Source organism: Salminus brasiliensis, chromosome 9 (genome assembly GCF_030463535.1).
Source record: "Salminus brasiliensis chromosome 9, fSalBra1.hap2, whole genome shotgun sequence".
Lineage (NCBI taxonomy): Eukaryota > Metazoa > Chordata > Actinopteri > Characiformes > Bryconidae > Salminus > Salminus brasiliensis.
Window position 1 is genome coordinate 20394348 of NC_132886.1, and position 26106 is coordinate 20420453.

At 38.5% G+C, this 26106-nt stretch overlaps 2 protein-coding genes across 2 annotated transcripts; one reads left to right on the forward strand and one right to left on the reverse strand.

Moving 5' to 3' along the window:
* Positions 1-1148: 1148 nt before the first annotated feature.
* spata6l (spermatogenesis associated 6-like) lies at positions 1149-7594 on the forward strand. The gene is made up of 12 exons (XM_072686840.1): positions 1149-1196; positions 1473-1610; positions 1737-1785; positions 1901-1942; positions 2044-2168; positions 2714-2797; positions 3325-3483; positions 3793-3907; positions 4008-4039; positions 4499-4647; positions 5603-5696; positions 6346-7594. The coding sequence occupies exons 1-12, from the start codon at positions 1149-1151 to the stop codon at positions 6406-6408; spliced, it is 1098 nt and encodes a 365-aa protein (XP_072542941.1). The 3' UTR covers positions 6409-7594.
* Positions 7595-8344: 750 nt separating this feature from the next.
* On the reverse strand, positions 8345-24374 carry slc1a1 (solute carrier family 1 member 1). The gene is made up of 12 exons (XM_072687766.1): positions 24032-24374; positions 18253-18393; positions 15999-16091; positions 15797-15911; positions 15224-15266; positions 14789-14893; positions 14524-14708; positions 13617-13724; positions 12426-12548; positions 11638-11832; positions 11315-11449; positions 8345-10423 (listed from the first exon to the last, which is right to left on the reverse strand). The coding sequence occupies exons 1-12, from the start codon at positions 24129-24131 to the stop codon at positions 10183-10185; spliced, it is 1584 nt and encodes a 527-aa protein (XP_072543867.1). The 5' UTR covers positions 24132-24374; the 3' UTR covers positions 8345-10182.
* Between the last annotated feature and the right edge of the window lie 1732 nt (positions 24375-26106).

The window sequence follows — 26106 nt, forward strand, 5'->3', positions numbered from 1 at the left end:
TTCTATGAATTAGGACTCGTGGAATCTAGATATTTCAGAAATTAAATGAAGAGAATTACTGGTTTGGGTGAGACTGAATCCAAGGTCTACCTCCTTGTGCACCAGGCACCAACCTTCGGTTCACTGACTTGAAAAAGAGTATCCTATATTTAAAATGGACATGCTTGGACGTGATTTCTATAGGTCACAAGTAGACACCGCTGCAATTTTTTAAAACCACTGTTTACACATTGGCCACTGGGCAGCTGAACATGCTTGGAGAACACTAACTAACTAGATCCGCTAACAAACTCTGGCGCAAACTAGCATGACACTGTGCAATGGGTGAGATGGAGACCGTTGTGCTCTAGGACTCCAGTTGACGGATGGCTGTGGCATCACTAGAGATCAAACTGTCAATCTGTCTCCGGATGACTGGGTCAGTGCTTTAAGTGCTGCACCTCTTGAGTGTGAACAAGAATTTTTTAATAATAAAGTGTTCAAATCTGGCCCAATGATCCTGGGTGGCCTGAAGGCTCTGGACCCACCACGACCTTGTCCAGGTAGAAGCAGATAAGATGGCTGGACAGACTGAAATGGCGTCAGACAAGCTATGCATAATTAGCATTCACACAGCAGTAGAGTATTGATGCATTGCCAGTGGAGAAGGGTGTGGTCGTATCAATATTATTTCCAATCATGGCATTAACCAACAGTGTTGCTGTATTTACTAGTTAACCATCTTGCATATAAAAGATATATAAGCACGTGAACGTAAAATAAATGCTCTGTAGCTGCAGATAATATCAAGTTGTATAATCCTTCCAAATAAAAATTTAGCTATATATAATATCTTTCAAATATATAGCACTATTATATATATATATACATAAATGTCCAAATATACTGAATTTTACTGTAGAACACACACCAATATCACCATTTTCTGTACATAAGAACACATTTGAAAGAGTCACAGATCTAAAAATGCGGACTACAAATCCCAGAAATCCAGCTCACACTTCCGTTTTCTGGTGACGACACTTCCTTGGTGTAAAAACCATGGAAACGTGACGCCAAAAGCAGTCCTACCGTCCTAGCCACACTTAAAAAAAAAAAAAAAGATAAAGTCCCCTAACTTTGACCGACTGACAACAGTTAAACTAGCTATGTCTCAGAAATCCCTCAAAGTGGTCGTTGAACTGCACGTTAGAGCGGTAAGGAGACCGTATTTCTTACTGTTATTCAAAGCTTACGAGAACTGAGGTGCCTTGACCGAGAGAAGAAATAGCCTGGCTTAATCTGTATCTGTAGTTAATCTGTAGTTAGCCACAGATCCCACACCTTAAAGAATAGTAATGAGTGTGCACTGTTCTACTGTCTGGATTATTAAATAAGAAACAGTATATAATAAATAAACGGTTAAGGTATTACATTTGCTGTAGTTGGGTAAATGACTATATGGTTGTAATGTGGTTCTGCTGTGTTTTCAGATCACCTGTCCTGGGGTGCATTTATCTGCCAAAGATGACATCTACCTCAGTGTGTGCCTCTTGAACCAGTACAGAAAATCTGAATGTCTGCCTGCAGTTTTCCCATTACTGTTTCAAGTGAAAATGAGGTTTGAAAAGGTTGGATTTTTTTATTGCCATACCCATTAACCATTATTACATTATACAAAAATAATACTTTGACTTAAAGCCTTGCATTCTTTCCATGGTCTTAAAGCAGTTTAATCTGCTTTGCTCTTCTTCCAGATATTCAAGTATGCCATTGATCCTGCAGCTATTGCTGAAACCTTACAATGTACACATAACTTATTTTACTTCATATACCCTGTTTTGTAAGGCACCATCTTCAATCGGATATAAAAGTCAGTTGGTAGTCCTAATGTTGTTGGTGCTTTCCTCTTTTATTATAGGTGAAACGGTCAAAATTGAGCTCATACAGTTGATTCGCCCAGGTAACGTCTGAAGATGTTAAAAAAGAACAGTGGAGCATTTTCTGTGGAAACGCCAGGCATAACAGTTGTTGCACATCTATCTTTTTTCCCCTATGTTGCAGTTGGGGAAGTACTAGCCAGTTATGAGGAAAATGCCAGAAGTTTTCTCTTTCCTGAACCTAAATTGGTGCCGTCCTTCTCCGGGGGAGACCGAGAGGTTCTAATGACAAGAGACCCGACTTTCCCTGTGAGATAAGTTCTGTCATAAGTGAGATGAGTTTCAATAAATATCAAAGGGCCCATATCCTACACGGCTTATGTGTAACAGTTGCCTTATAGGTTCCACTTATACACGTTTAGGTTTATGTACTACCGTCGATTTTCCAACATCCCTTCATCCCTTATGTCTTAGTGAAACTCAGTATCAGGCATGGTCTCTTTTTGCTCAGGGGGGTGGTTAATTACTTGAAAACTTAAAAATGAGGGGTTTTTCCATCTCTAGTATCCATGTACGGACTGTGGAAACCAGAGAATGACTGGTACAGTTTTAAACTTTAACAAGAGCGCTATTCAGATAGGATTTCATTTATAAGGGGTTCCTGGGGTAATCCTTGCTTTTACAGGGCCCCCTGTAACGAATGATAACAGCATGCTTGTTAGCACTGAATAGATATATCAGAGTTTAACATATTTATGATGAGCTAAAGGCAAATCTAATTGCTCCACAGACTGGTGTGTGAAATGAAGTGTATTGATTACCTGCTTTGCGTGCTTTATGCTCTTCATCCACAGGGCATTTCTCCAAGGTTAGAGTTTTCTACCCGGACCACAATCAGCGAGTGCATGGAGAGGGATAGTTTCCAGAGCCTTCCTGTGGTATAGTTATGCCCTGTTTCTGACCACAGTTTACGCTTTTCTGTCTTTATGCACTTACTGGTAACGTCTCTAGGTAGACCCACCTTTTATGTCTTCTATATAGGTTTGCAATACAGTTTTTATCTGTTAACTATCATGCACAACTTGTCAGTCTCCTCTACTACATTCATCGTTGGTCAGTTTCTGATCATTGGACCACTGTTGACCAGATGATATGTGGTTGGTATGTGTGGTGCTGGTGCATATGTATCACACAGTGGTTTAGCTGGAGGGCTTACATATCTTAGCATCACTCAGTTTAGAGTGGTCTGTCATCCACAAATATCCAGCAAGAGTACTGAAAATATTCATCCAAAAAGTATTGGATAGAGCACCGTCATTCCAGAGAACACACAATATTGTGATATTATTTTTATGCCATATTGTCCACATCTAGTAGTTAGTGCTACTAGAGCCATTGTGGCAAGGCATGTGAATGCTGTTGAACTTCACTTTTGACCCTGTGTTTATGTTTTTTGTGTCATCAGAGAGTAATGACAAGAAAAAGAGGCAGGAAGTCCAGGCAGCACGGCCGCTCATCTACAGCCTGGAGAAACACACAGACGTCTAGGCCCCGCTCACTCTCCCCTTTTAAAAGATCTGAGTCAAGCAGGACCAGCTCCTCTTCTGACATCACACACAGATATGTGAGTTTTACAGACAGATGTTGTACAACGGCATGAAAAGGTTTGGCTCCCCGGTCACAATTTCCGTTTCTCTTAGGTGTCCCAATACTTTTGTCCGTATAGTGTAGTTAATCAGCTGCTTATGCATTTCTAATTTCATGATTTTTAAACTCTCATGGATCTGGAGTAAAACAAGAGAAAAATGATTTCCCATTTTGTTATAAACAGTAACAACCAGCAGATGGCGCAAAGCTAATTAGTACCAATGGGAGCTTAGAGGCATAATTAACTTATTTAGAATAAATGATAAATGGTTCTTTTTTTTCCCAGAGAAAAGGCTCATGGTCAGGCGGTGTGCACTCATCCTGTTGGTCACCTGAGTCTTACACAAACAGCAGGTTAAGAAGCTCATCATCACATTTCTCCAAATCTCCAGGAGAATCAGGTAAAAATTATGTTTTATTTAAGAATAATTTTTCCTTATTGTCAATGTTGTAACACTGTTCGAATGCTTCATATTTTTAATATTCACATATTTTACACAGGTACCATTAGAAAAAGCTACTCCAGCCACTTGGTAAGTGGATGATTTAAACCTCTTAAACTGGTACTTAAACTTTACCAGGCTTCAGGTCCTCGTTGTCTAACTGCACAACACCGGTTTTAGTTGTGTAGTAGTTATTGATTTTTTAATAGTAATTCCTGGTTAATAATACATTTAAGATGATTTTAAAGATGATTTCTAAGCTCAAGTATACAGTACATTTAAGATTAATAACTATGTCATAAGCTCAGGTATAAGCCTAAAATCCTTTATTTTAAAATATCATATTAGTAAATAATAGAATTATGTTTATTCTTTTCTCTAACAGTAATTGGTCAGACATTATTTTTACAGAATACTATAGTGGATTTTACCCTGCAGTGGCACCAAAACCCAGAATCTCATTGTTGTTGTTTTTTTTGTACCCAGTGCCTTTGGTGGTTGGGAAAACCCTGCCATATCAATCAGCCGCCTCTCTGTTTATTATTTCAGCTCCCTAATGATAGCTCCTCCTCAGACACTGATGATCTCCTTGACGACGCGGAGGAACTGGGCCAGCGTCCTCCCCTGGCGGGATACGAGGGATCCCCCAGCCCAGCAGCACTGACTCATTCCAGCATGGCAAGCCCAAGGCAGAGCAGGTTTGTGTGTGTTTGTGTGTGTGTGTGTGTGTGTGTGTGTGTGTGTGCATGCAATTCCACTTTCCGTTTGATCTGAGTGCACAGAGCTGAATGGTAACCAGATATCAATATCAATATTGCTTAGAAAGACGGTCAAACTTCAAAGAAGTCCAGACCGTCCGGAATTATTTACAAACTTTTCCACTTCTGATTCATGAAATGTTCAGTCTCTATTGAGATGAACAGCGGTTTGAGTGCTACTCAGCTTTATCTATAACTTTACCAGTCACTTTACATATCACGTCACACAGCCCTAGTTACCTTTATATACATTTCATCTACATTAAAAATGCACTGTTTAATCCAGAGGTTTCCATCTGTTTATCCTGTATTATTTCACATATTTAGCAAATTCCTATTCATGTTGATGACACGTTATTCCTGACCATGTGGATGATATCGCTATTTAACTGCAAGTGTTTTTTAACTGCATTTTTCAGGTTGTTAAAATATTGCACTCAAATTTGACATGCATACCAACTGGCTTGGAGTTTGATCATGAATGAAATCAAAGTCAAATGACAGAACTCTTCTGTGGGCTTTCAAGTAGAGTAGTGCAACCATTAAAGTGTTGACCCTTTAATGGACACTTTGATCACAAGTTCATCATGGCCAGAAGTCCAAGAGAGTATAACTGGCCTTGTTCCTTCTGGGTGGGTAAAATGGCTCGCCCTCTGCCCCCTCACCAGTGCTGATAGCCTCATGTGATAGTGGAGATCTAGCTAATGGCTGGAACTGGCTGCTGTAATGCTGTAAACCTATAGAGAAAATTGGGGTTTAAAAAAATGAACTCTTCAATGTTGTTTGAATGTCAGTGAAATGATTACCTCATGTCATATAAAGATACAAATACAGAATTAGCTTTTATGATTACTCCACGCTGCAGTTCGCCATCACAGACTCTTCTTTTTGACAGTTCTCTCCTGTGTTCCCCAAACGCATGGGAGGAAGTTCAGGAACGAGTCCGCAGTCTTCTCACTTCTCCCAGAGCTGTGCACAGGCTGACCTATGTGGGTAACACCTCCACTCATACACTTACAGACAGAAAGATGATGTTACACCATATGGACAAAAGTATTGGGACACCTGCTCATTCATTGTTTCTTTCAAAATCAATGGTATTTTGAAATAATTGATCCAACATTTGTTGGGGTAACTGTGTCTACTGTCCAGTGAAGGCTTTCTATTAGATTTTGGAGCATTGCTGTGAAGATTTAAGCACATTCAGCGACAAAAACGTTACTGAGGTCAGGATGTTGGATGAACACCACCCCACATCATCCCCAACTCCTCCTCCAACCTCATCCCAGAAGTACAGGATGGAGCATCATTTTTTCCAGAGAACACAGTTCCACTGCTCCACAGCTCAATACTGGGGGCTTTACACCCCTCTAGCCCACGCCTGGTATAAGGCATGGTGCCAATAGGTTCTTGATAATCTGCTCCAGAGAGTCATTTTGTATTGGCAGAACTTCTCCAAGGGGACTAGACAAGCTGTTTGTGTGCATTTGCACTTTTGTGTCAGCTAATGGGGCAACTTAAAGTAGCCGAATGCATTTATTAGAAGGGGTGTCCACATACATTTGGACATATAGTGTATATTAAAAGTGATTGTGCTACATGCATATGATACATTTCCGCATGTCTCCCTAATGGCAGGGCGCCACAGAGTCTGAAATAGATGAGGTCCTTGCAAGGAAGTCCATTTCACCACACTCATGACCTTCCTAAAAGAAAGGCACGAAGCAGCTGTTCAATCCCAAAAAGGTAGTATGTACATAAGATGTCATCACTCTGATGCTGTATGTAGTACTGGTATGGGGTTGATACCAGTTTTATTCTAGAATTACTGTCTGTTTGCAGTAGTAGATTTTACATTTTAAACTTTAGTAGACTATCAATACCGATCAATATTTAAAATTTCTGGATTGGACTGCCAAAGAAATGTGGTGTTGTGGCGTCTATAATTAGAATGAGTGTTTTACTAAGGTGTTTAAAGGTGCCCTAGAATAGAAAACTGTATTCCCTTGTTATATTTAGAATAATGAGACTTTGGCGCATAGAAGTGACAGACTATGAACCTCAAACACTGTTGTCTCTTCATTCAAAAGAAAATCTGGCATATCTGGAACAGAGCTGTAATATGGACAAATTCCCAAACACCAACACTGATTTGTAACAGTCCCGACTCAAACCAGCCCTCCTGGCTTTTCCTGTGCCAGTGTTCACAGAAGGGGATCTCAAACTCGGTGCACAATAAATCGCTAAACAGCTAAATACATCAAAAGTAAAAAAAAAAAAAAAAAAAAAAAAAAGTCTTGAGTAAGACAAACCAGGTGAAGCAAGTGGGGCTAGACTAAAAGCTAACCGGCTACAATATCTTTAGCTTGCTAACAGCTCAGCCCTGAGAGGACACAATGACAGGACAGTAACACTTCCTAGTAAGACTACATAATTAATAATTGCAGTGTCTTTGTTACTCTATGAGTCGTTGTAGTAGCGTAAACTAGCCAATAAAAGAAGAGTTTATTACTTCTTTCCACAAGCACTGTGTAAGAGGAAAACTGGCAAAATATCAGGGCTGTAAATAGGTACATAATAATTTTATATTGTTAAGTTAGTGTAACATATTCTACTGTATTTTATGGTATGACAATAACTTAATGGATTCTTGAAGTCTAGTATTGTTATCTGCAGCCTCTGAAGCAACCAAAGGTCACTAACCCATTTTAGCATTGATTTACTAATAAATTACTAAATTTGTAATTTATTTTATTCAGATTGTGTGTGTACATCTCTGTGTGGCTTGTATGTATCTTTGTCCTGATGTGAAAATCTACCTGCATATTTGGTGGTGTTGATTAAAAGTAATCTGTAAAGGATTTGAATTGTTGACAGTTTACTTAGATGATAGTGAGAATAAAACATTAACATACAACACTCTGGTTTTAATCTGTGATTGTCTGTTAACCTGCCAGCTAATGATTATCAAGGAAGTAAAGAAAATGTGCAACAAAAGAAGGAAGATTGTGGGTTTAGGTCCTACCTACACCTTTGTTGTACATGCAAGTACAATTAGCACCTTTTACTGTTTATTCCAAATTCCAAAAACCTCTCCAACAGTAACACCATGTGTAGGGCAGGCAGCCAATGATCTGACTTTGAGCAGTCCTCAGGTGAGTGGCCTGGAAGACCATTAAGAGAAAATTATGTGTCGGCCACAGCTGACCCGCTCGGTGTAATTCCGCAGTGTCTACAGTTTCACTAGATATCGTATATTCTACTTACTGCTCTGGAAACATTATGGTCTATTTTTGCATTGGAAAATGCAAGTCATTTTACAGTTTAAAAGGACAACTAGGTTTTTCCCCCCTAGCTGATTATTTGTAGGTTCTTCCTAGCATTGATTTACAAGTACAAATGCAAGTACAAACCCTTTACTCTAAAATGTTTTTAAAAACTTTTCAAGAGAAGGAAAAAGGTTCTTAACATTTAACCATTTCTATTGGCCCATTCATTAATAAAAGTGTCTCTCAAAGTAAAGGGCAGCTGTCATTTTCAAATAATATAAATGAATAAATAAAGCTACAAAGTCTAAATGCTTCTGAAGTAAAAAGCTTTGGTAGGAATTTCATAGGAAGCAAAGCAGCAAAGATCCTCAGATTTGTTGTATTTTATTCACTTGTAGGTACATAACATGTTACATTATATGATAAGCTAATCTTTAAGTGTCAGTCATTGAGAGTTGGACACAAATGTGCTTTAAACAGCATATACAGTGTAAAGTCAGGTTCACAATATTTGATGTCAACCGTATCAATACAAGATTAATAACTTCCTCTGCCATTTCCAGTCCAGCCCACAAAACAAAAATGTACATTTAAAAATTGTGTGGCAAAAATTAAGTAGATTGATTGGCACTAAGACGCAGCTACATCGACTGTAGTCACATTGAGGGCAGTCTTTAATAACAGTTCACATTATAATCCCTATGCACTATGCACCCATCCAAAGTGTTCCAGTAGGCCTAATGGTGTGTTTCTACTCCAGAATGGAGAAAGAAAATTGGCACGGCTCTTCTCATTGAGATTCGAAGATACTCAAGAATGCTCCGTGGCTATAGCTTGGCAAAATGCTTTGTATGCATGGGAGAAGGTATGCAGTGGCCTTCGTCCTTCCAGATCGATGGTACTGTTATGCAGCAGTGAAGACACCTACTGCACTGGCTATTTGGAGGACTCAGAAATCATATGCATGTGTGTTGTGGTATATATATATATATATATATATATAGTGATTATATAGTGATACATGTAGTGATTTTCTAAGTGAAAAAAAGTAGACATTCTCTGCAGAGAACACACTTCTGCCCATTTTAACGTACAATTACTGTATAGTTGTTTCATTACATATATTGGAAAAAAATGTGGCATGTACAAAGGTTACACCACATATATTATAAGTAAATAAATAGAAATTGTGCTCTAAAACTAGCAGAAAAATGTCCTGTTTGAGTATGTTACTTAGACAATCATTAGAAAATCAAATCATTTGGTGTCCAAATATTTGCATGTGACTGTTCATATGGGGTGTCCATATATAAATTAAAGAAAAAGAATACTCTTGGATTCATTCATTCTCTAAAGGCCACATCTGTGGTGTTCATCATATTGCTCCATGCAATACTTTTTAAAACTTTGAAACTTTTTAGAAGTTCCCTTCAGACCAAAACATTCAATTTGGCACAAGTTGCAAATCTAAGATGCTCGAAGCTCACAAACATTTGGCTCTCAAACGCAAGTGCACAGACAGAACTGACAAGATTAATGATATAATAGAGAGGCTTCAACATAATCTGCTAAAAAAACAGTTACAAAGCTGAGCAGCAGCATATTGCTTTTGTGTCCACGTCTGTTTCAACACTGCAGGTGATAAATATAATAATAGCTTCGTTAAGGACATGCGCTTCAGTGCAATACACAGAGTACACACAAATCTGCTTTGCTGATGTTGGACTGTCTCTTTTCAACGGACATACAAAATCACACACACACACGCAATTATTTTCTGAAGCAGGAACCGTTTCCAGTTCTGAGTATCTACACGGGCAACTGTTAGTATGAAACCATTAAAAACAACAAAGCAGGTAAGAAAAATGTGTAAAAAGTGCCTTTGCATAATTCTTGGCAAAAGGTCAATGCATTTTGGAAGCACTCACAAATTCCTTTTTTTTCTCTCACTTCCATGAATGACTGTCTCTGTCTGGCACAAAGAAAGAAGTAGGCTCAGCTCAAGGGCACAGCGATAGGGAGAATGTGCAGGGAGAACAGTAATGGCAGCTATTGATAATGTCTGCGTTCAGATGTGCCCTCTAAAAAAAAAGGGTGTTCCCCCTCATAATGGCACTGATTTCATGAACGGTTTCCACCCCATTGAACCCTTCTAGAGGTGATTCCAATCTTCCATAACCAACTTCACAGCCATGGAGGCTTGGCACTAAAACTGGGAGGTCTCAGTAAAGGAGATGGCATCAGTCTTATCCACAGTGAAGCCCCCGTTAACGTAGGATTTCTTCTCGCACTCTTCGTCGTCCAGAGTGGTCTCCAGGGCGAACGGATTGGCCACATCCACGTCTGAAGTGAGGTCCATCCTCTCCAGCTCTCGCTTGGACAGCTTTTGGACTATGCCAGCGCCAAAGGCATCTCCCAATACGTTGATCATAGTGCGGAAACGGTCACTGAAAGAGGCAAGGAGGAACCAGACATACAGGTTTAACAGTGTGAAAACATTATTTTAAGTATGTAGGGCTGAAGCTGGCATGATTACATGGTTTAAAATCTACCTCCTCAATCTCAATAACGGTAATTTATACATTGGTATGCATAAATTATGGTTTTCCACAGATTAACACAGTTTCTTGGGTCTTAATGAAAACACAAGAACACAAGGATACAACACAAGGATACAGCTCCTGTCTGAACAGGCCTGTTAATAATGGCTGGTTTCTGCATGTTCCTTTAAATGATAATGAACCATTGCTCACCCCCCCCCCCCCCTCATTCCTTTTTCATAGCTCCTTTCCTTTGCTACACAACTTACATAGCCTTTATTTCTCATTTGTCTGTTTGAACTAGAGAACAACAATTTACTGACCTTAAACTACAGGCTGTAGTCTACTTTAGATTATGTTGGAAAGAAATATCTACAACACACAGCTATTTAAATGTTTGTCCAAGCTCAACGCTTTCCCCTCAGCACTAAGATACCTGACCCTCCACACCCTACAACCCCTAACCTGCCCATGCGCTTCTTCAATGAAATGCGTTCGATGCCCAAGACAGAGAAAAATCTCTGTTGGCCGGTTTTATTCACCATTTCTCCTCATTTTTTTAAGGAATCCAGCCTTCCAAGAGTAATGGTTGAAGTACAAGATTCCAGATGCACATTTCTATCAAGTATATAATTTTACATCAGGGAAGAAAACAGTTCATTGTTTACAAACAATATATTATCTTGTGAAACATGCAGTATATTATAGTTTATGGTTGCCTTATCCAGGTCACTGTGTGTACTGCTTCATTTTTGTGTTTAGGGTTGTCTGAATTTGACTAGTAATTCGGATACTTACATCAGCCAATCCACAGCCACAATGAGGGTGACGTCACTGGCAGGAAGACCGACTGCAGTCAGCACTATCACCATAGTTACAAGTCCAGCATTCGGGACTCCTGCCGCTCCAATGCTTGCTACTGTTGCTGTGATACTGCAGAGGTACAAAGGAGAAAATGACCAGTGAGTCCATTCCTCCAGCCTTGTTGTTTTTTTTGTTTTTTTTTAATTATTAGGATCACCATAAAATGGTAGACAGAGTTGTGACTTTAATGGTCTTTCGACGACCAAAAAAGTACACTGCTAATGTTGGCATTCATCTCTAGCCTATTCTGTACTCACCTGATAGTCACTATTTGCCCCACATCAAGGTCAAGACCATTCAGCTGGGCAATAAATATGGCCGCCACTGCCTCATAAAGTGCTGTACCATCCATGTTGATTGTAGCACCCACAGGAAGAACAAACCGGGTGATCCGCTTGTCGATCCTGTTATTTTCCTCTGCACACCGGAAGGTGACTGGTAAGGTCGCAGAGCTAAGAGAAGGTAAATTTAGTGGACAATAAAATTTCAGATAACTGTGCTGTATATCTAATATTATTCTTATTTACTATTTCTAATAATATAACATTATTACTATTATATAATACTTGGGTTTTATCACCTATTAATGACATATACTCCTAAAAATAACAGTCCTTTAAAGGGTTCTTTGAGCAATGTCATAGAAGAAACACTTTTGTTTCCCTAAAAAAACAAGTGTGTGTGTAAACAATTACCTGCTTTAAAAATAGTAAATTCAGTCAAAATAATGATGTTGAGAGTCACAACGCTGCATAACAGCACAGTGCATAACACCACAAATAAGAGTAAATTTTAGTTTTATATTCCACAGTACACCATATCTTGTTTCAGCAATGACTCAAGAAAAAGCATCATTACATGTGATCTAGGGGCCAGTAATGGTCAGCAATGCTCTGAATTCAACCATTTCCCCCACCCAATGACTCATTGTGTCCTTTCAGAGTCCTGGTCACTGATGCCTGTTGGATTTTAGGTCTTACCCAGGTCTTACCTTAATTACCATCAAACCTACTATCTACACAACACATTACAAGCAGAAGCTCACCTTGAGGAGATCATGAGGGCTGTCACCAAGGCCTGTGCCATCCCCAGGGCGAATGTGTAGGGGTTCTTTCTTACTAAGATGAAGTAGATCAGGGGCAGAAACACGATGGCATGGATGGCAAGGCTGCAGGGTAAGACAGGGATATATCATTAGTGTATTAGGATATATAAATAATATATAATTACACTACATATCAAAATCAGGATAATGTAGCCTAATTGATATCAGCATTTCCTGGTAGCATTTTTATGCAATCTATGTCGTAGATAAAAGGTGTAAGATTTAATGACCAATATGGTTGCAAGTTATCAATTATCACATAGATTAAATTTAAAGTATGAACCAAACAGTGAACAAACATGAACAGTTTTATTAATGCAAAGCACCAAAAGCTATTTCAGTACTAACAGAACCCCTTATGGAGTATTTTCAGCCTGTTAAAGGTGAGTTATAGGCCCGCTTCCCAGACATCTTAATGGTTTTCTGAGTTTCTGTTAATTATTAAATATTATTTCTAATGTTTATCCATTCACTATAAGAACGTTTTTGTGATGTAACATATCTTTGTAGATATGATGTAGATGTATCTTTAGATGCATCTAAAGAATGCCTTATGTAAAACCACCTGTAAAACAACTCTCTTTGCTAATATACATATTTGTGATTTGGTTAATATTACTGGCCAAAAGACATAAATCATACATGAGTCAGGTTATAAGTACACAATGATGGCCATATGTAAAGGTAAAGGAAGTTGAAACATTCTAAAAAGAGACAGGAGAACAGCCTGCAGTTTTACCAATGGCATGTTAAGTATAGATTTATGTTCTGTTCAACCATGTGAGATCCAAACATTCTCAGTATGACTCAGCAATAGAGGATTTCTAGCACCTTTCCCTTCCACATCAGTGCAGACGGCACCCACTTAGCTGCAGCTAAAGAATCTAATCACGGATGTTTGGTCAGCAGCATCATTCATGTCAGTGGAAATTTAACGAATTGTACATCCTCGAAAGGTCTTATTGCCACAACTGCAGGTTAAGCAATTTTAAAAGTCCTTGGCTCTTATCTGTTCAGGGACAGGGCTGGTATTAAACAGTATCACGTGGGAAAAGGCCACCATGACTGCTGTAGTTAATACGCTTCACTGAAATTCAGCAATACAATGCTAGTATGTTATCAGAGGCTTACCCACTAAGCACAGTCACCATGTACATGCCCATTTTCCTGAAGATATCCCAGTCTTCTACCTCAATGATCTTAGCCGCAATTAGGAACAGGATTCCCACTGGCATGTAACTGAAAAATAAAAGAACAGTTCTTTAGAGACGGCCTAACTATTTCTATATTTGATTTAATATCATCAACACATATTTCAAGAGTAAAATAATTGTTCTCCATTCAAAGAATGATAGCATCTTAATCATGGTGTTAGCATCCCTATTTCAGCATTGCAATAGAGGCAACAACCTCGTCCAGCAGTGCTACCGCTGCATTAGCATCCAATACTGTAGCAACTGCCTGCCTCATCAAGCATCGCTACCACAATGTTTACTTCGGTACCACTGCCTTAACATCACTACTGCGAGTCTGCATTGCTATCATGGCGTTAGCATCACTACCACAGTGTTAGCATCGTTATTGAGGCGTTTGCCCAGAATCTGTCCAGCATCAGCCTCGCCCAGCATCGCTACCACAGCAATAGCCAAAAGCCATGTTTATAAGGTCCTGGGCCCTCCATCTAACAACTAGTAAATATTTACATTTTAAGGCTCTGAGAGCAAGGCTTGAGTCATTTACCAGGCAGGGTCACATGAAATATAATAAATGTAATTGTTCACCAAAGCACCTTTTTCAAAATAAAGACCATATATTTTGATCCCAAACTCTCCATTATTATAGCCACAGTTAGAACACCTGTATCTACAACAAATCAGTTTCAGTAAACCAGTTAAAGAACCAATATCAATTCTATCTTTACGTCAGTGTTTGAAATTTAGCACCTAGAACAAAGGTAATGCAGGACTATACTCCATCTAAAATAAATATAGTAATGAAATATCAGCAATAAAATCTGAACTGAAGAGGCAGTACTGACCACATGATGATTTGGACCAGTCGCATCGTGGCTTCGTTCAAAGCATCGAAAAACTCTAGCAGGATTCGTCCCCTTTCTCCCATCTTGCCAATGACCAGGCCGAACGCCACACAGAACACAATGAGGCCAAGGACATTGATCCCATCTGAGTACATTCCCACTATAGTGTAGTCCTTGGTCAGGTTCTGATAAAACAGAACGCATGAATACAGTCAGGTTTGTTACTGTCCAGAACAAATGTTTCTCTTAGCAGAGTCTCTCTTACCTGTGCAACAGTTGCCATTATGGTGGTAAACGGTGGAAAGGTTGTTGTAACTGTGGTTGTTGTGTTGGACACAGATGGTTCGATCTCCCTGCGTTGAGTCTTGTACTAAAGTACAAGAAAATATTTTTAATAAGAGTCCTTTGTAGTGTATCTCTGCATTAAGATTCATTCCTTTATTTCACTGCTGTCCAGTGAAAAACATGTAGCTCCATTTTTGTCTGTTTTTAGTTTTCTCCATTGTTTAAACTCTATAGCTCCTGTATAGCTATTCTGGACGAATAGACCAACAACAATACTCAAAATTATTTGGAATAAACGTATTTACGTTACCATTTTTGCCTTCTCCTGTAAAGCAATAATTTAGGAGATACATGTTTTTTCATTAGACAGTGACGATATACATGTTTACACAAAGACATAACTTGTGTTATTTACCTGCTGAAAACATGCCTGCACAAGATTCTCTGGAAACATATTCCTGTAGAAACAATAAAAAGTACCCTCATTGAAATGATGTTTACTATATTCATAACAGAATTTAATGATACACACTATATGGACAAAAAACACTCTTAATCATTGAATTCTGGTGTTTAATTCAGTCCCATTGCCAAAGATGTTTAAAATCAAGCACCTAGTCTTTATGAAAGAATGGGTCGTTCTGAATTCCAGTGTGTATCTGTGAAATGATGCAACTGTTGCAATGTCAGTTTGTGAAATTTCTTCTCTAAGATATTCCACTATCAACTGTGAGTGGTATTATTAAAAAGTGGAAGCATTTTAGAACCACAGCAACTCAGCCCCAAACTGTTAAACCACGTAAAGTTACAGAGAGGGGTCTTAGAGTGCTGTTTTACTTAGTGCATAAGTCCCCATCGCTCTGCCGACTCAATGACGTGTACTCAATGTAACGTGTACGTGTCCCAATACTTTTGTCCATATAGTGTATGTGATCTGTTACTGTTCTAAGATGTCATAAAAAGTGAAATTGTGGACACCGCTGGTTACCTGATCAGATCCAAGAGAGTGTCAACAGTGGTGACGTTTGGAGTGGTTCCTGCTCTGTCAATATTATCAGCAGTCTGAGACACTCCAGGCCTTATAGTCGTCACCAGGATGATTCCTATCAGAGATGTGAAGTTTGTCAGTGTGGTTCTTATAGTTGTGTAAAACTTCATAGCTTTAAAACAGATCTACTTCTACAGCTCACCAAGGATGACAGCGATGATGGTGGTGCTGAAGTAATAAACTACTGCACACAGACCAATCTTGCCTGACACTTCAGAATCCAGGGCTGCCACTCCTGCAAAAACCCAAAACTTCAACTGCAATAACTCACTTTTACACGGTTAACAATTAACTATACTTCAAACATTAACAGACATTCATAGTGACTATAGAACTAGAGTTAGATTAGACCCTGGTGTTCAGTGGGCCTTGTTTCTGATATGGGAGCCAGGATACTGCAGAAATACTCAGCACATCAACTTGTTTTCAAGCTCCTCACGGGTTCGGTCATGTGTGCAGGAGCAGAGAACACCTGAAAGGACTGAACTACTTGTCTAAAACCTAAAAATAAAATCAAACTTGACCGACCATATTCTTTAATGTCTTGTTTTTCAACCTCCTACATTCATACATTGTACAGACAGTTTTATTTATTATTCTTAGGTCACATTTGACTTTTTGTATTGAGATTTTCTCAGACTTTCTGTCTTCTATTTTCAGATGTGTCTTGCTCTGATAACTCCTGAACATAACATTCTTCTCAAAGCAGTTGACGCAGAGCACACACACAATGATACAGGACAGGGTGAGTAATTATACAATAGCTACAGGTCAGAAACTACGTTTTAGTTCATTTCTACTTTTTACTTTTTTTTTTTTTTACACATAATTATGTATTTTGTACATTATTTGTCTCTCTCTCTCTCTAATCTCTCTCTATACTAATATATATACTAATATATGTTAGCGCTGTCAACCTATTAACCTTTTTTTTAATGCAAATTAATCCAAACTTTCCAAGTGTGCCCCCAAATTCCTTCCATAGGTCACTCTCTTTACAGAGCCTAGTGACATATTAAAGGTTTTATTTAGTGGTCGCTAACACAGCGTTGCTACTGATGAGCTCAGAGGGTACATTACACGTTATTTATGCTGAAATATGAATTAAATCTCATTACTAACTCTGATTCTCTTACCCTCCCTCATCTGTCTCTCTCTCTCTCTCTCTCTCTCTCACACACACACACACTGCAACTACTCTCTGACTTCGCTTAATCCAGCTCAATGTGTCTGAGCTTCATCATGTTTGAGGCTGAAGTTCTTAAAACTACACTGAGATATTATAAGAAAAAAAAGGGATCCTCCAGACAGTTTATTAGGCATTTATTTGTTCTCCCACCCAAAAATCCAAGGACATGCTAGCTGTCATTTAAACAAATATTGTGATTAACATCATTAAACTTTTCAATGGATTGACACCCCTAATAAATATACGTTTGGACCTGTGCACACTGAGGGTAGCGTGTAGTAGGAAGTTTGACGCCATTTCTGCTTAGCTATATTCACTCTTTTCTCCTGGTTTTCACTAGTAAGGAAGTTAGAGAACATCTATGTGCCTTTGTTTTACTTTGGGTTTTGGGAAGGTTTGGGCAGACTCTCTCTCTCTCTTTAGCTAGCTGTTTGTATTTGCTGTGTTGGCCCTGTCGGCTCCTGAACCTTAAACCCGCTGCTCAATAAAAGTGTAAACTTGAGTTATGGCACAGTCGTGTCATTTTGCCTCTCTGTTGCGGCCGGACCCGAGACTCGGTCGTAACCAATGTAGGTGTTTGTCTCCAGCAGCTTTTCTGAAAATCTCCCTATCCTCACGAGAATGCAAAAATGGCCCTAAAACACTGGCATGATCATGGCAGCCCTGCAGAGTGAGCATATAAACGGCATAAACGGACCTAAATACAGTGCAAAGCTGGAGAACATTGTCTAACAGCAAACATTTCCTCAGTGTCTTTCAACAGAAGTGCTCTGTGACTCAATCTCACACACAGTACCAGGCAAAAGCGTACAGCTGCTAAAAAGCTAGCACTACCTTAGGGCTATACTGTGATGACGATGCTGTTGTCTCTGAATCTCCCACATCAGGGAAGTGGTGGTTTCTGGAGGTTTTCTCCAAATGTGAGTGCAGCTTATTCAGACACATTGTACTGAAAGAGTACACTGTCTGTTCCTGACCAAAGGCAACAACTCTCTGTGTTTACGAAATTTGGAAATTTCTAAAAGTCTTTTTTAGAAGTTCCATAGGAAGTGTGAAAATTTAAATATATTCAGTGCCAGTCACTATTCGTGTCTTTTCATTTGTCCTTCTCAATGTGATCTCATTTACAGGTAAACACTGTGGACTGAGGAGGCCAGGTTATTGCCACAGAACATTTGATTTAACTGTCAGTAAAAACTTTCAATACCTGTTATCATGCTGGATATGATGAGTGGCAAGATGACCAGCTTTAACATTCTCATCAGGATTTCGCCAGGGAAGCCAAAATATTGCTTATCAAGGTGGGAGAGAGAAGCATACTCCCGCACTAGCACTCCCAGGCCGATTCCTGCGGAAAGAAAGAGACAGAATTTTGGTGGATTGCAGTGAAGCTACCCGATATTGAAACCAATCCTTAAAACAGTGCTGGCATCAGCTACAGCCCTGAGGAATTCAATAAAACAATGTTTCTTTATGTGAGTGCACTCTGCGGCACCTGAGGATCCCTGAAGGACAACAATCTCATTTTTGTGGGATTTGTAAAGAGAGGAGAAGTGTTTGAATCTGCTGAGGCTGTTAATAACTAAGCCCATTTAAGAAAGATGGTAGAAATACGCAATATTTTTACACTCATGCAAAACACACTGTATCAAAACAATGAATGCTTAGTGCACGGGATCTGGACTGACTAACCCCTGAGGATTTTAATGACTGGTGCTTATGTGATAGACACTCCTACACTGCATTTCAGTCACTCTGATAGTAAACCAGCCTCCCCAGTTTGAGTAATTTCCACAACCCAACACTGGTTCAATTAAAAAAACTAAAACATGTGGTGGATTTTACAATCATAGAAGTTTGTTTTTTGTTTGTTTGTTTTTTGTGTTCTTTCTTATCATTTTCTTTAAATACTGCTTTTCATAAATACTGCTCAATAATAACAAATAGCTTAGTTAAAATCCAATTTTATTAACATTTATGCAAGATGAATAGAAGATGAATAAAGGTTTGAAGAACCTTTAGGCACATAATAAAAAACACGTAGACCATTCTGCAATCAGAAACACCTAACCCAGAGTACAGTGCCAAACATTCAGAGAAAAGTAGTGATGTAAATTGTAGCCTAACATGGTTTGTTTTGTTAGATAGCTAGCTTAGCTAGCTAAGTAACTGTAGGCTAATGTTAGCCAACTACAATAAGAAGTATGGCACTGATAATATCAACTAAAAATGTTTAGCTAAAAATATTCAGTCAAAAATGAATACACTATAAAATGGTCTACAACTACCAGTGAAACAAATCTTATGGCAAGCTAATGTAGCTAATCCTGCCAGGCACACAACAGCTCAGACAAAATACAGTTTATAATTTAATTTCACCTGAAATAAATCACATATTGATTCTTAATTTTGGTTTAATTTAAAAGCAAACAATTAAAACAAATGACATATTCCTGTCAGTCGTTTCTCTGCACTGCTGCCTGAAAAAAAAGCTGTTCAATCAACTGTTCTGTTCTTCAGGTGCTGTCAATTATCTTGAGTTCTGCAGGTACTGTTAATTACCTCACAAATCTTCAAGTACTGGTAATTATCTTAAGTTCTTCGAGTACTGTTAATTATCTCTAGTTCTTTAGGTACTGTTAATTATCTCAAGTTCATCTTCAGGTTCTGTTAATTATCTTGAGTTCTTCATGAGTTCTTCAGGTACTGTTAATTATCTTGAATTCTTTATGTACTGTTAATTATCTTAAGTTCTTCAGAATTTGTAAATTATCTTGAGTTCTTCAGGTACTGTTAATTATCTTTAGTTCTTCATGTACTGTTAATTATCTTAAGTTCTTCAGAATTTGTAAATTATCTTGAGTTCTTCAGGTACTGTTAATTATCTTTAGTTCTTCAGATTCTGTTAATTATCTTGAGTTGTTCAGGTTATGTTAATTATCTCAACATATTCAGGTACTATTATTTATTTTGAGTTCTTCAGGTACTGTTAATTATCTCAACATCTTAAGGTTCTTTTAATTATCTCAAGTTAGTGTCAATCTAATGCTCTTACTGAAAGGAGGTAATTAACTTATTGGGCTACACATAAAACCTTGGAAATATGGAAATAACTTAAGCATAAGCATAGTGACCCAACATCCTTACCCAGCAGTGTTTAGAGTGTAAATTCACACAGATTGCAACAGCTTTGATGATTGAGCTACAGGACACAGAAGTGCTTTGTTAACAAACATGAAAGAGAACTAGAGAGCCTTTATGCAAAGTGGGTCATTACCAATTTTACACGAAGCAGCATTATTAGGAAATAATTAATACATATAAAGCACCTGGAAAGAATTATAGGTTATGTTGTTGGGACTGGTGTAGGAAGTCAAATCCAGTGCAGGAGTCTAGCACAGGGATTGCTGATACATATTACTAAAGGAAGCGCATTAGCCTGTGTGAAAATCTCAGTGTCAAAATGAAATCAGCTATGAGTGTTTGCCTTCATGCATGTGTGCTTGTCTGTGTGAGAGAGATAAGCAAAATCCTTTTTCCTGAAGTGTCTGTATCTAATTATGGCATTTGTGTGTGTTAGCAATTGTGGGTGTTAGCAAACCTGCCTTTTTGTATTTTATACACAAAGTCTAGTAAAAAGACTGTTTCCCAAACCAGAATCATATATCTAAACGTCTAAGAGGAAAAAGACCACCAACAGCAAAAAGTCAATGACCCAGGCTACATGTATATGAACAATAGAGCAAAAAAAAAAAAAAGCACAAACACTCGATTAACAGAAGATTTGAACCAAATTTATTTAAATAGGGAAATCACTGTGGTGGACACCGGCCTTCCGATCAGTGCTGGATTTGAAGAACGCTGTCTAAATACGTTATGATAACTAGGCTCTTCGATCATATTGATGTGTGTAGCTCCAGTACAGTTTGTGATTTCTTGACTAAACACACTTGATTTTAAGAAATTCTCCACAAATTATCAGTCTAATCAGACAGCTGCCATCGACAAAGATTTCAGAAGTCAGTGGGCAAGTACCTAAGCAAGTGCCCATTGGCTTCAATTATATTTGTATGCAATATAATTACTGGAGTCTTCTTTTGATATGATTACCATCAGCTTCTCTCATTCCCATTCCTCATTCACTCATTGCATTGTAAAACTCACTGTCCTTCAGAGCACTTCTGAACAGGTAAGAACTTATGATTTTCATCTTTATGTAAGAGGCAGGAAAGTTCTAATAAAGTGTTCTAGCCTACACTCTGCTTCAAATGGTTCTTTGAGGATCCCAAAGAAGAATCATTTTGGTTCCATATAAAGCTTGAGTTTGAGTGCGAACAACCTGTAAATTGGTAAATAATTTTTGCCTTTACATCAAGTTTCTTTATGAAAACAAAAGTGGAAATTCTATGGCATCAGTCAAGGAATCCTATTAAGGACCTTTATAAGAGTGTGAAGGTGCATATCGTTGCTGTCATGCAAAAAAAAATAAATTACAATAATACATTTTTACAGTTTTATCTTTTTGAAATGATTGCAATCTGGCAGTTGTGCTTTACATTGTGTCACAATTTCATGGTTAATGGGCCAACAGAAATGATCCAAAATGACTTGGAATAAAATCTGTTTACACTGATTCTTTTGAAAGTTAAGAAGTTACAGCCATGATAGACTGTGTACTAACCATTGACTTGGCAGAAATCGTAGAACTTCCTTATTTTAAACTTCAAACCTTCAAGTGGAACATTTACATGTTCCCCTCCAGTGTACTTCCTTCTTCACTACATCATCTAAAGCACCCTGTCAGAGACCAGCTTCAATAAAAGAACTGTTTAATTGTTAGCTGGGCAGTCTGAGAAATGCTGAATTGTGAAAAGTATGTATTTTACAGGGCAATCAACAGTTGAAAGCATCTCAGCTATAACTGCATGACTGCATGGTCTATGCGTCACAGGACAGTGCAGCAACAAGATAACCCCTTGATTCAAAGATGTTCTTCCTCATATCATAAAGCATCTCTCTGATCTCTATCTTATCAGTTCTTGTCAGGCTGATGAGGGGATGAGTCAAGATGATTTAGCATATCAATGAGCAAAGTACTGGAATAAATCGCTACACAATTCATACTTATCTTAGTTTTATCTCTCTTGTGATTATTACTGGGTGTTGTTGATAGTGACAATCCTACATTTCAAAAATGATTGTTACACCATATGTATTTGTCACATTTAGATTCAACCAGGGTGGTCCAAAGTACACTCCTTAATGGTTCTTGGCTTGAACATATTGTTCTATGGAAATTATTTTATTGGTATAGAGCCCTCACATTGCATTCTCCACACTCAAACATCTAATTTTAAAACATGGGTATTTAACCTCTGAAACACTGAGAGGGGCTTTACAACCTACAGATAATGGCATGGAGGACAATGCAGTTATTTTTGAGCTACATGAGTGACAAATACAAGTCTGGAACCACCAGTGTTTCTCTGGATTTTAGGAGGTTTCAAGCAGGCATCCATTCTAAGGTTCTTTATGGCCAACCAAAACTGGTTCTTCTATGGGGTTTCTCTAAAGAACCCTTTTTACACCTTTAGTTTTAAGAGGGCAGGCAGAGAGTGGCTTAAATTGACCTGGGAATGCTTTTCAAACCACCAGCTTCAACTAATACAGCATCTACTAATATACTAATACACAATGAATCGCTACACAAGATACCTCAAAAATACCCAGCAATATGGAAATTATATATAATCATCAGAATAAGCTAGAATAGGCAGAATAAGTTAATTATACAGACTTGTAATACCATTTTTTTACATTGACTTTCATTGGAAGTTAGGAGGTGACAGCCATGGTAGACTGTGTACTAACCACTGACTTGGCAGAAACTCCAAACCTTGGAATTTACATTTACCTGTTCTCCTGCAGTGTACGTCCGTCCAAGTGAACAGCTTCAATAAAAGGACTGCTTAATTGTTTGTGTGCAGGCCGACAGTGGCTCAATTTGACCTGGGAATGCTTCTCACACCATGCAGCTTCTACTAATACAGCATCTACTAATAGAGCATCTAGAGTGACATTGCTTGACAAATACTGTACTGTACACTAATTTCTCATAGATTTCCCTACTATGTAGTGAGCTTGGCAACTCTTACCCACCCACCACTTGCTTAAGCCTACTGATGAATAATGTAGACACTCATTTCTAGACACGGGTGCTATCACGAAGAACTCCAATAGTGGATTACCTCCAACAGATTGATTGAGACTAGGTTGGACAGAGCTTAATATGTGAATAGAAACCAGTCTTCTTCATTTTCTCCACAGACACACACTGAGTCTGGTCACGCTCCTCTGTGGCGGCTGCAAAATACGTTTCAACAGTCAAGTGAGGCTGAGACATCAGCCTTGCAACACACACACACACAGACCCAATGACTGAGAGCATAGGGTAGCCGATCGGTAATTAACCACACACACTCACACACACACCACATACATTCTTGCGAAATGTTCCGCCTGTAGCAAACTGCTCAGAAAGAAATCAGACACACACACTAGCTGTTTGAATGGTCTAAAAGGAATTCAGGTGGTTTAAAGCAACATGGTACAAAGGACAAAGAAATTGAGAAGAAAACAGGACCAGTGTTTCGTTTTGCCAGCATTTCTCATCGCTCTGTGACCCATTTACTTATTTGCACGCCATAAACAAAAATTGCTCCGAACAGATATGGTGATAAAAACAAGGCAGACATAGAGACAGGGAGACAGAGCGAGAGAGCTAGACAGAGAGTGGTGCAGCTGCAAATAGATGTAGCCCCTCAGTGCACTCTCAGTGCAGCACAGGCAATAAAACCCAGAGCAGACAAAACGTACGCAAGGAAACGCAACATCTAAATCCATCTGGCTAATGAGTGGCCTTACAGAGCAAAGCCACCTGTCTTGCCCTGGCTTCAAAGAGCACTGCAGTGTGAGATGAGGCTTACCCAGTATGACTGAGGCAATGGTTGCTATGAGAACCCAGTTCCTCTTCAGGAAGCCTTTCACATCCCTGCCTCTGCGCTCCTTCTTCGCCAGCATGTCCATGGTGCTAGTCCAGGGCAAGGCACAGAAGGCAGATAAACAGCGCAAACGTCAAGAACCGGGACACAAAAGAGCAGCAAGGGGGCTGCTGTGGACGCAGCGTCGCAGCTTTTATGAAAGCGATGCTGCTGTCAGTTCCAGCAGGGTGGGGGGTGGGAGGCAGGAGCTGCCTCTCTGACTGCTCAGTGAGCGTGAGGCTGAGCGTGTGTGTGTGTGTGTCTGAGTGAGTGAGTGCGTGAGTGTGTGTCTGAAGCCCTGTAAAGGAGACAACGGCTTAGAAGAACTGTGTTCTATTCATAACCTTTGGCCAGCCTCCCTGTAGGCAGTGCTTATTTCCCCGTGATGTGTCTAAGGATCAAATGTTTTATGTTTTTATGTCACCTTAAAAATAATCTTAAAAAAAAATAAAATTGCCATGGCCATAGAACTCTTGATGTAAAGGTATTTTTTTACCATGTTAAGGGTTCTTCATACTCATATATCTCATTTTGTTTATTCTTGACTGCATTACGTAAATACGTTTTCATTGGAAATTTCTATTACAAGTATTAATGTGTCAACAGTTCAGTCATCTGTGTGCTGATTACTGTGCTAAGACATCTGATAGGCCATAAAAATGACAAAAACTGTGAACATTATCTTAATGTAAGAGTCAGCAGAGCTGGATTTAGATCAAGAGCACTGGTGATGCATTAGTTATAAGAAAAAAAAGACATGAAACTACATATAACATATATACAACAGTGACATTGCTGTCCAGATACAGAGGAAGAAATGATCTCCTATGTGTTGTGTTTAGTAATGTCTAAGCTTAAAGGTATCTTTGAACTAATAGTCTATTCTAACTAGCTAAGGTTTTCTTGGGTAAATAGCAAAGCACTTTGTAAGTCGCTCTGGATAAGAACGTCTGCTAAATGCCATTAATGTAAATGTGACACACTGAATTGTGTTGTAAAAGGTTTGCAGACTTATAATGCATGTAATACAGTCTTTTTTATGAAGAGTGATTGACGTTGGACTGCCATGTTAGGCATTCTGGGCAAAATTAATTTAAAAATATTTTTTAATGAAGCAAAAAGTTCAATGCATGTGAATGTAAACACAATAAAACATTGAATTAACTGAATAAAAGAAAGTTGAATCTCTAAGATACTAAATCTAGAGTTGACAAACATTTCGTCTCATGGGGCCAAAGTGCAGTGTTTGTGAAGGGCTGAACGTCAAAAAAGATATAAGTTCTTCAGAAGAATATAGTCCTTCAGATGTAAATGTATTTTGTACAAGTTACACTATAATGTATTAATAATTTTTAATAACTTATTTTTAAATAATTTATTTCTTTAATTGGGCGAGGCGGTGTGTTTAAGGGTAACCTTTTGGGCAAAATCAAACATTCACCTGTGCCACACTTTTTTCAGCAACATTGTCCTAATCGACTGTATAAATAAAATAAATATCAAAACTTGTGAAATGAAATGAAAATCCAAAAGTATGACCAAAAAAATATATTCATAAGATGTTCCATAAGGTATTTTCTGCCAATAGCAGTATTGGCACAATTTAAATTTCTTTACAAAAAACTTACAAGGCTCATTTGGCTCAGGGGTCCTAAGCAACAGGGTTTCTGCTTACACTGCTTATGATAAAAACCTACTCCCCAACTTGGCTGTTTGCAAAATCAGGAAATAAACAAGATAGTAGTAACTGGCCATATGCCCATATACTGTCCTTATGTATGATAGCACATCTGTGGACAGCTGGAAATAAAAGTACAGCAAGTTTCACAAATCTTCTGCCTTCTAATATGTGTCAAAGTTTTACTTTGGTTCTAAAAAAGACACAATTCTCTGGATGTATAAAACCGAAGAGTGTGCTGTTTCTGTTGTCTTTTGCAATCTATGCCCAAATTCACCTAATTTTTGACAGCCTAATCACCAATTCCACTGTAAGTACACTATATTGCCCAAAGTATTTGCTC

What these genes read in the sequence shown, in the direction of transcription:
- spata6l (XM_072686840.1), top strand. Translation starts at nt 1,149, where the DNA reads ATGTCTCAGAAATCCCTCAAAGTGGTCGTTGAACTGCACGTTAGAGCG. An exon ending in GTTTCCAGAGCCTTCCTGTG is followed by an intron (nt 2,798 to 3,324) that starts GTATAGTTATGC and finishes TTGTGTCATCAG; the next exon opens with AGAGTAATGACAAGAAAAAG. An exon ending in CTGTGCACAGGCTGACCTAT is followed by an intron (nt 5,697 to 6,345) that starts GTGGGTAACACC and finishes CCCTAATGGCAG; the next exon opens with GGCGCCACAGAGTCTGAAAT.
- slc1a1 (XM_072687766.1), bottom strand. Translation starts at nt 24,131, where the DNA reads ATGGACATGCTGGCGAAGAAGGAGCGCAGAGGCAGGGATGTGAAAGGC. An exon ending in ACTCTCTTGGATCTGATCAG is followed by an intron (nt 15,267 to 15,796) that starts GTAACCAGCGGT and finishes TTGTTTCTACAG; the next exon opens with GAATATGTTTCCAGAGAATC. An exon ending in CTGGTCCAAATCATCATGTG is followed by an intron (nt 13,725 to 14,523) that starts GTCAGTACTGCC and finishes TTTATTTTTCAG; the next exon opens with TTACATGCCAGTGGGAATCC.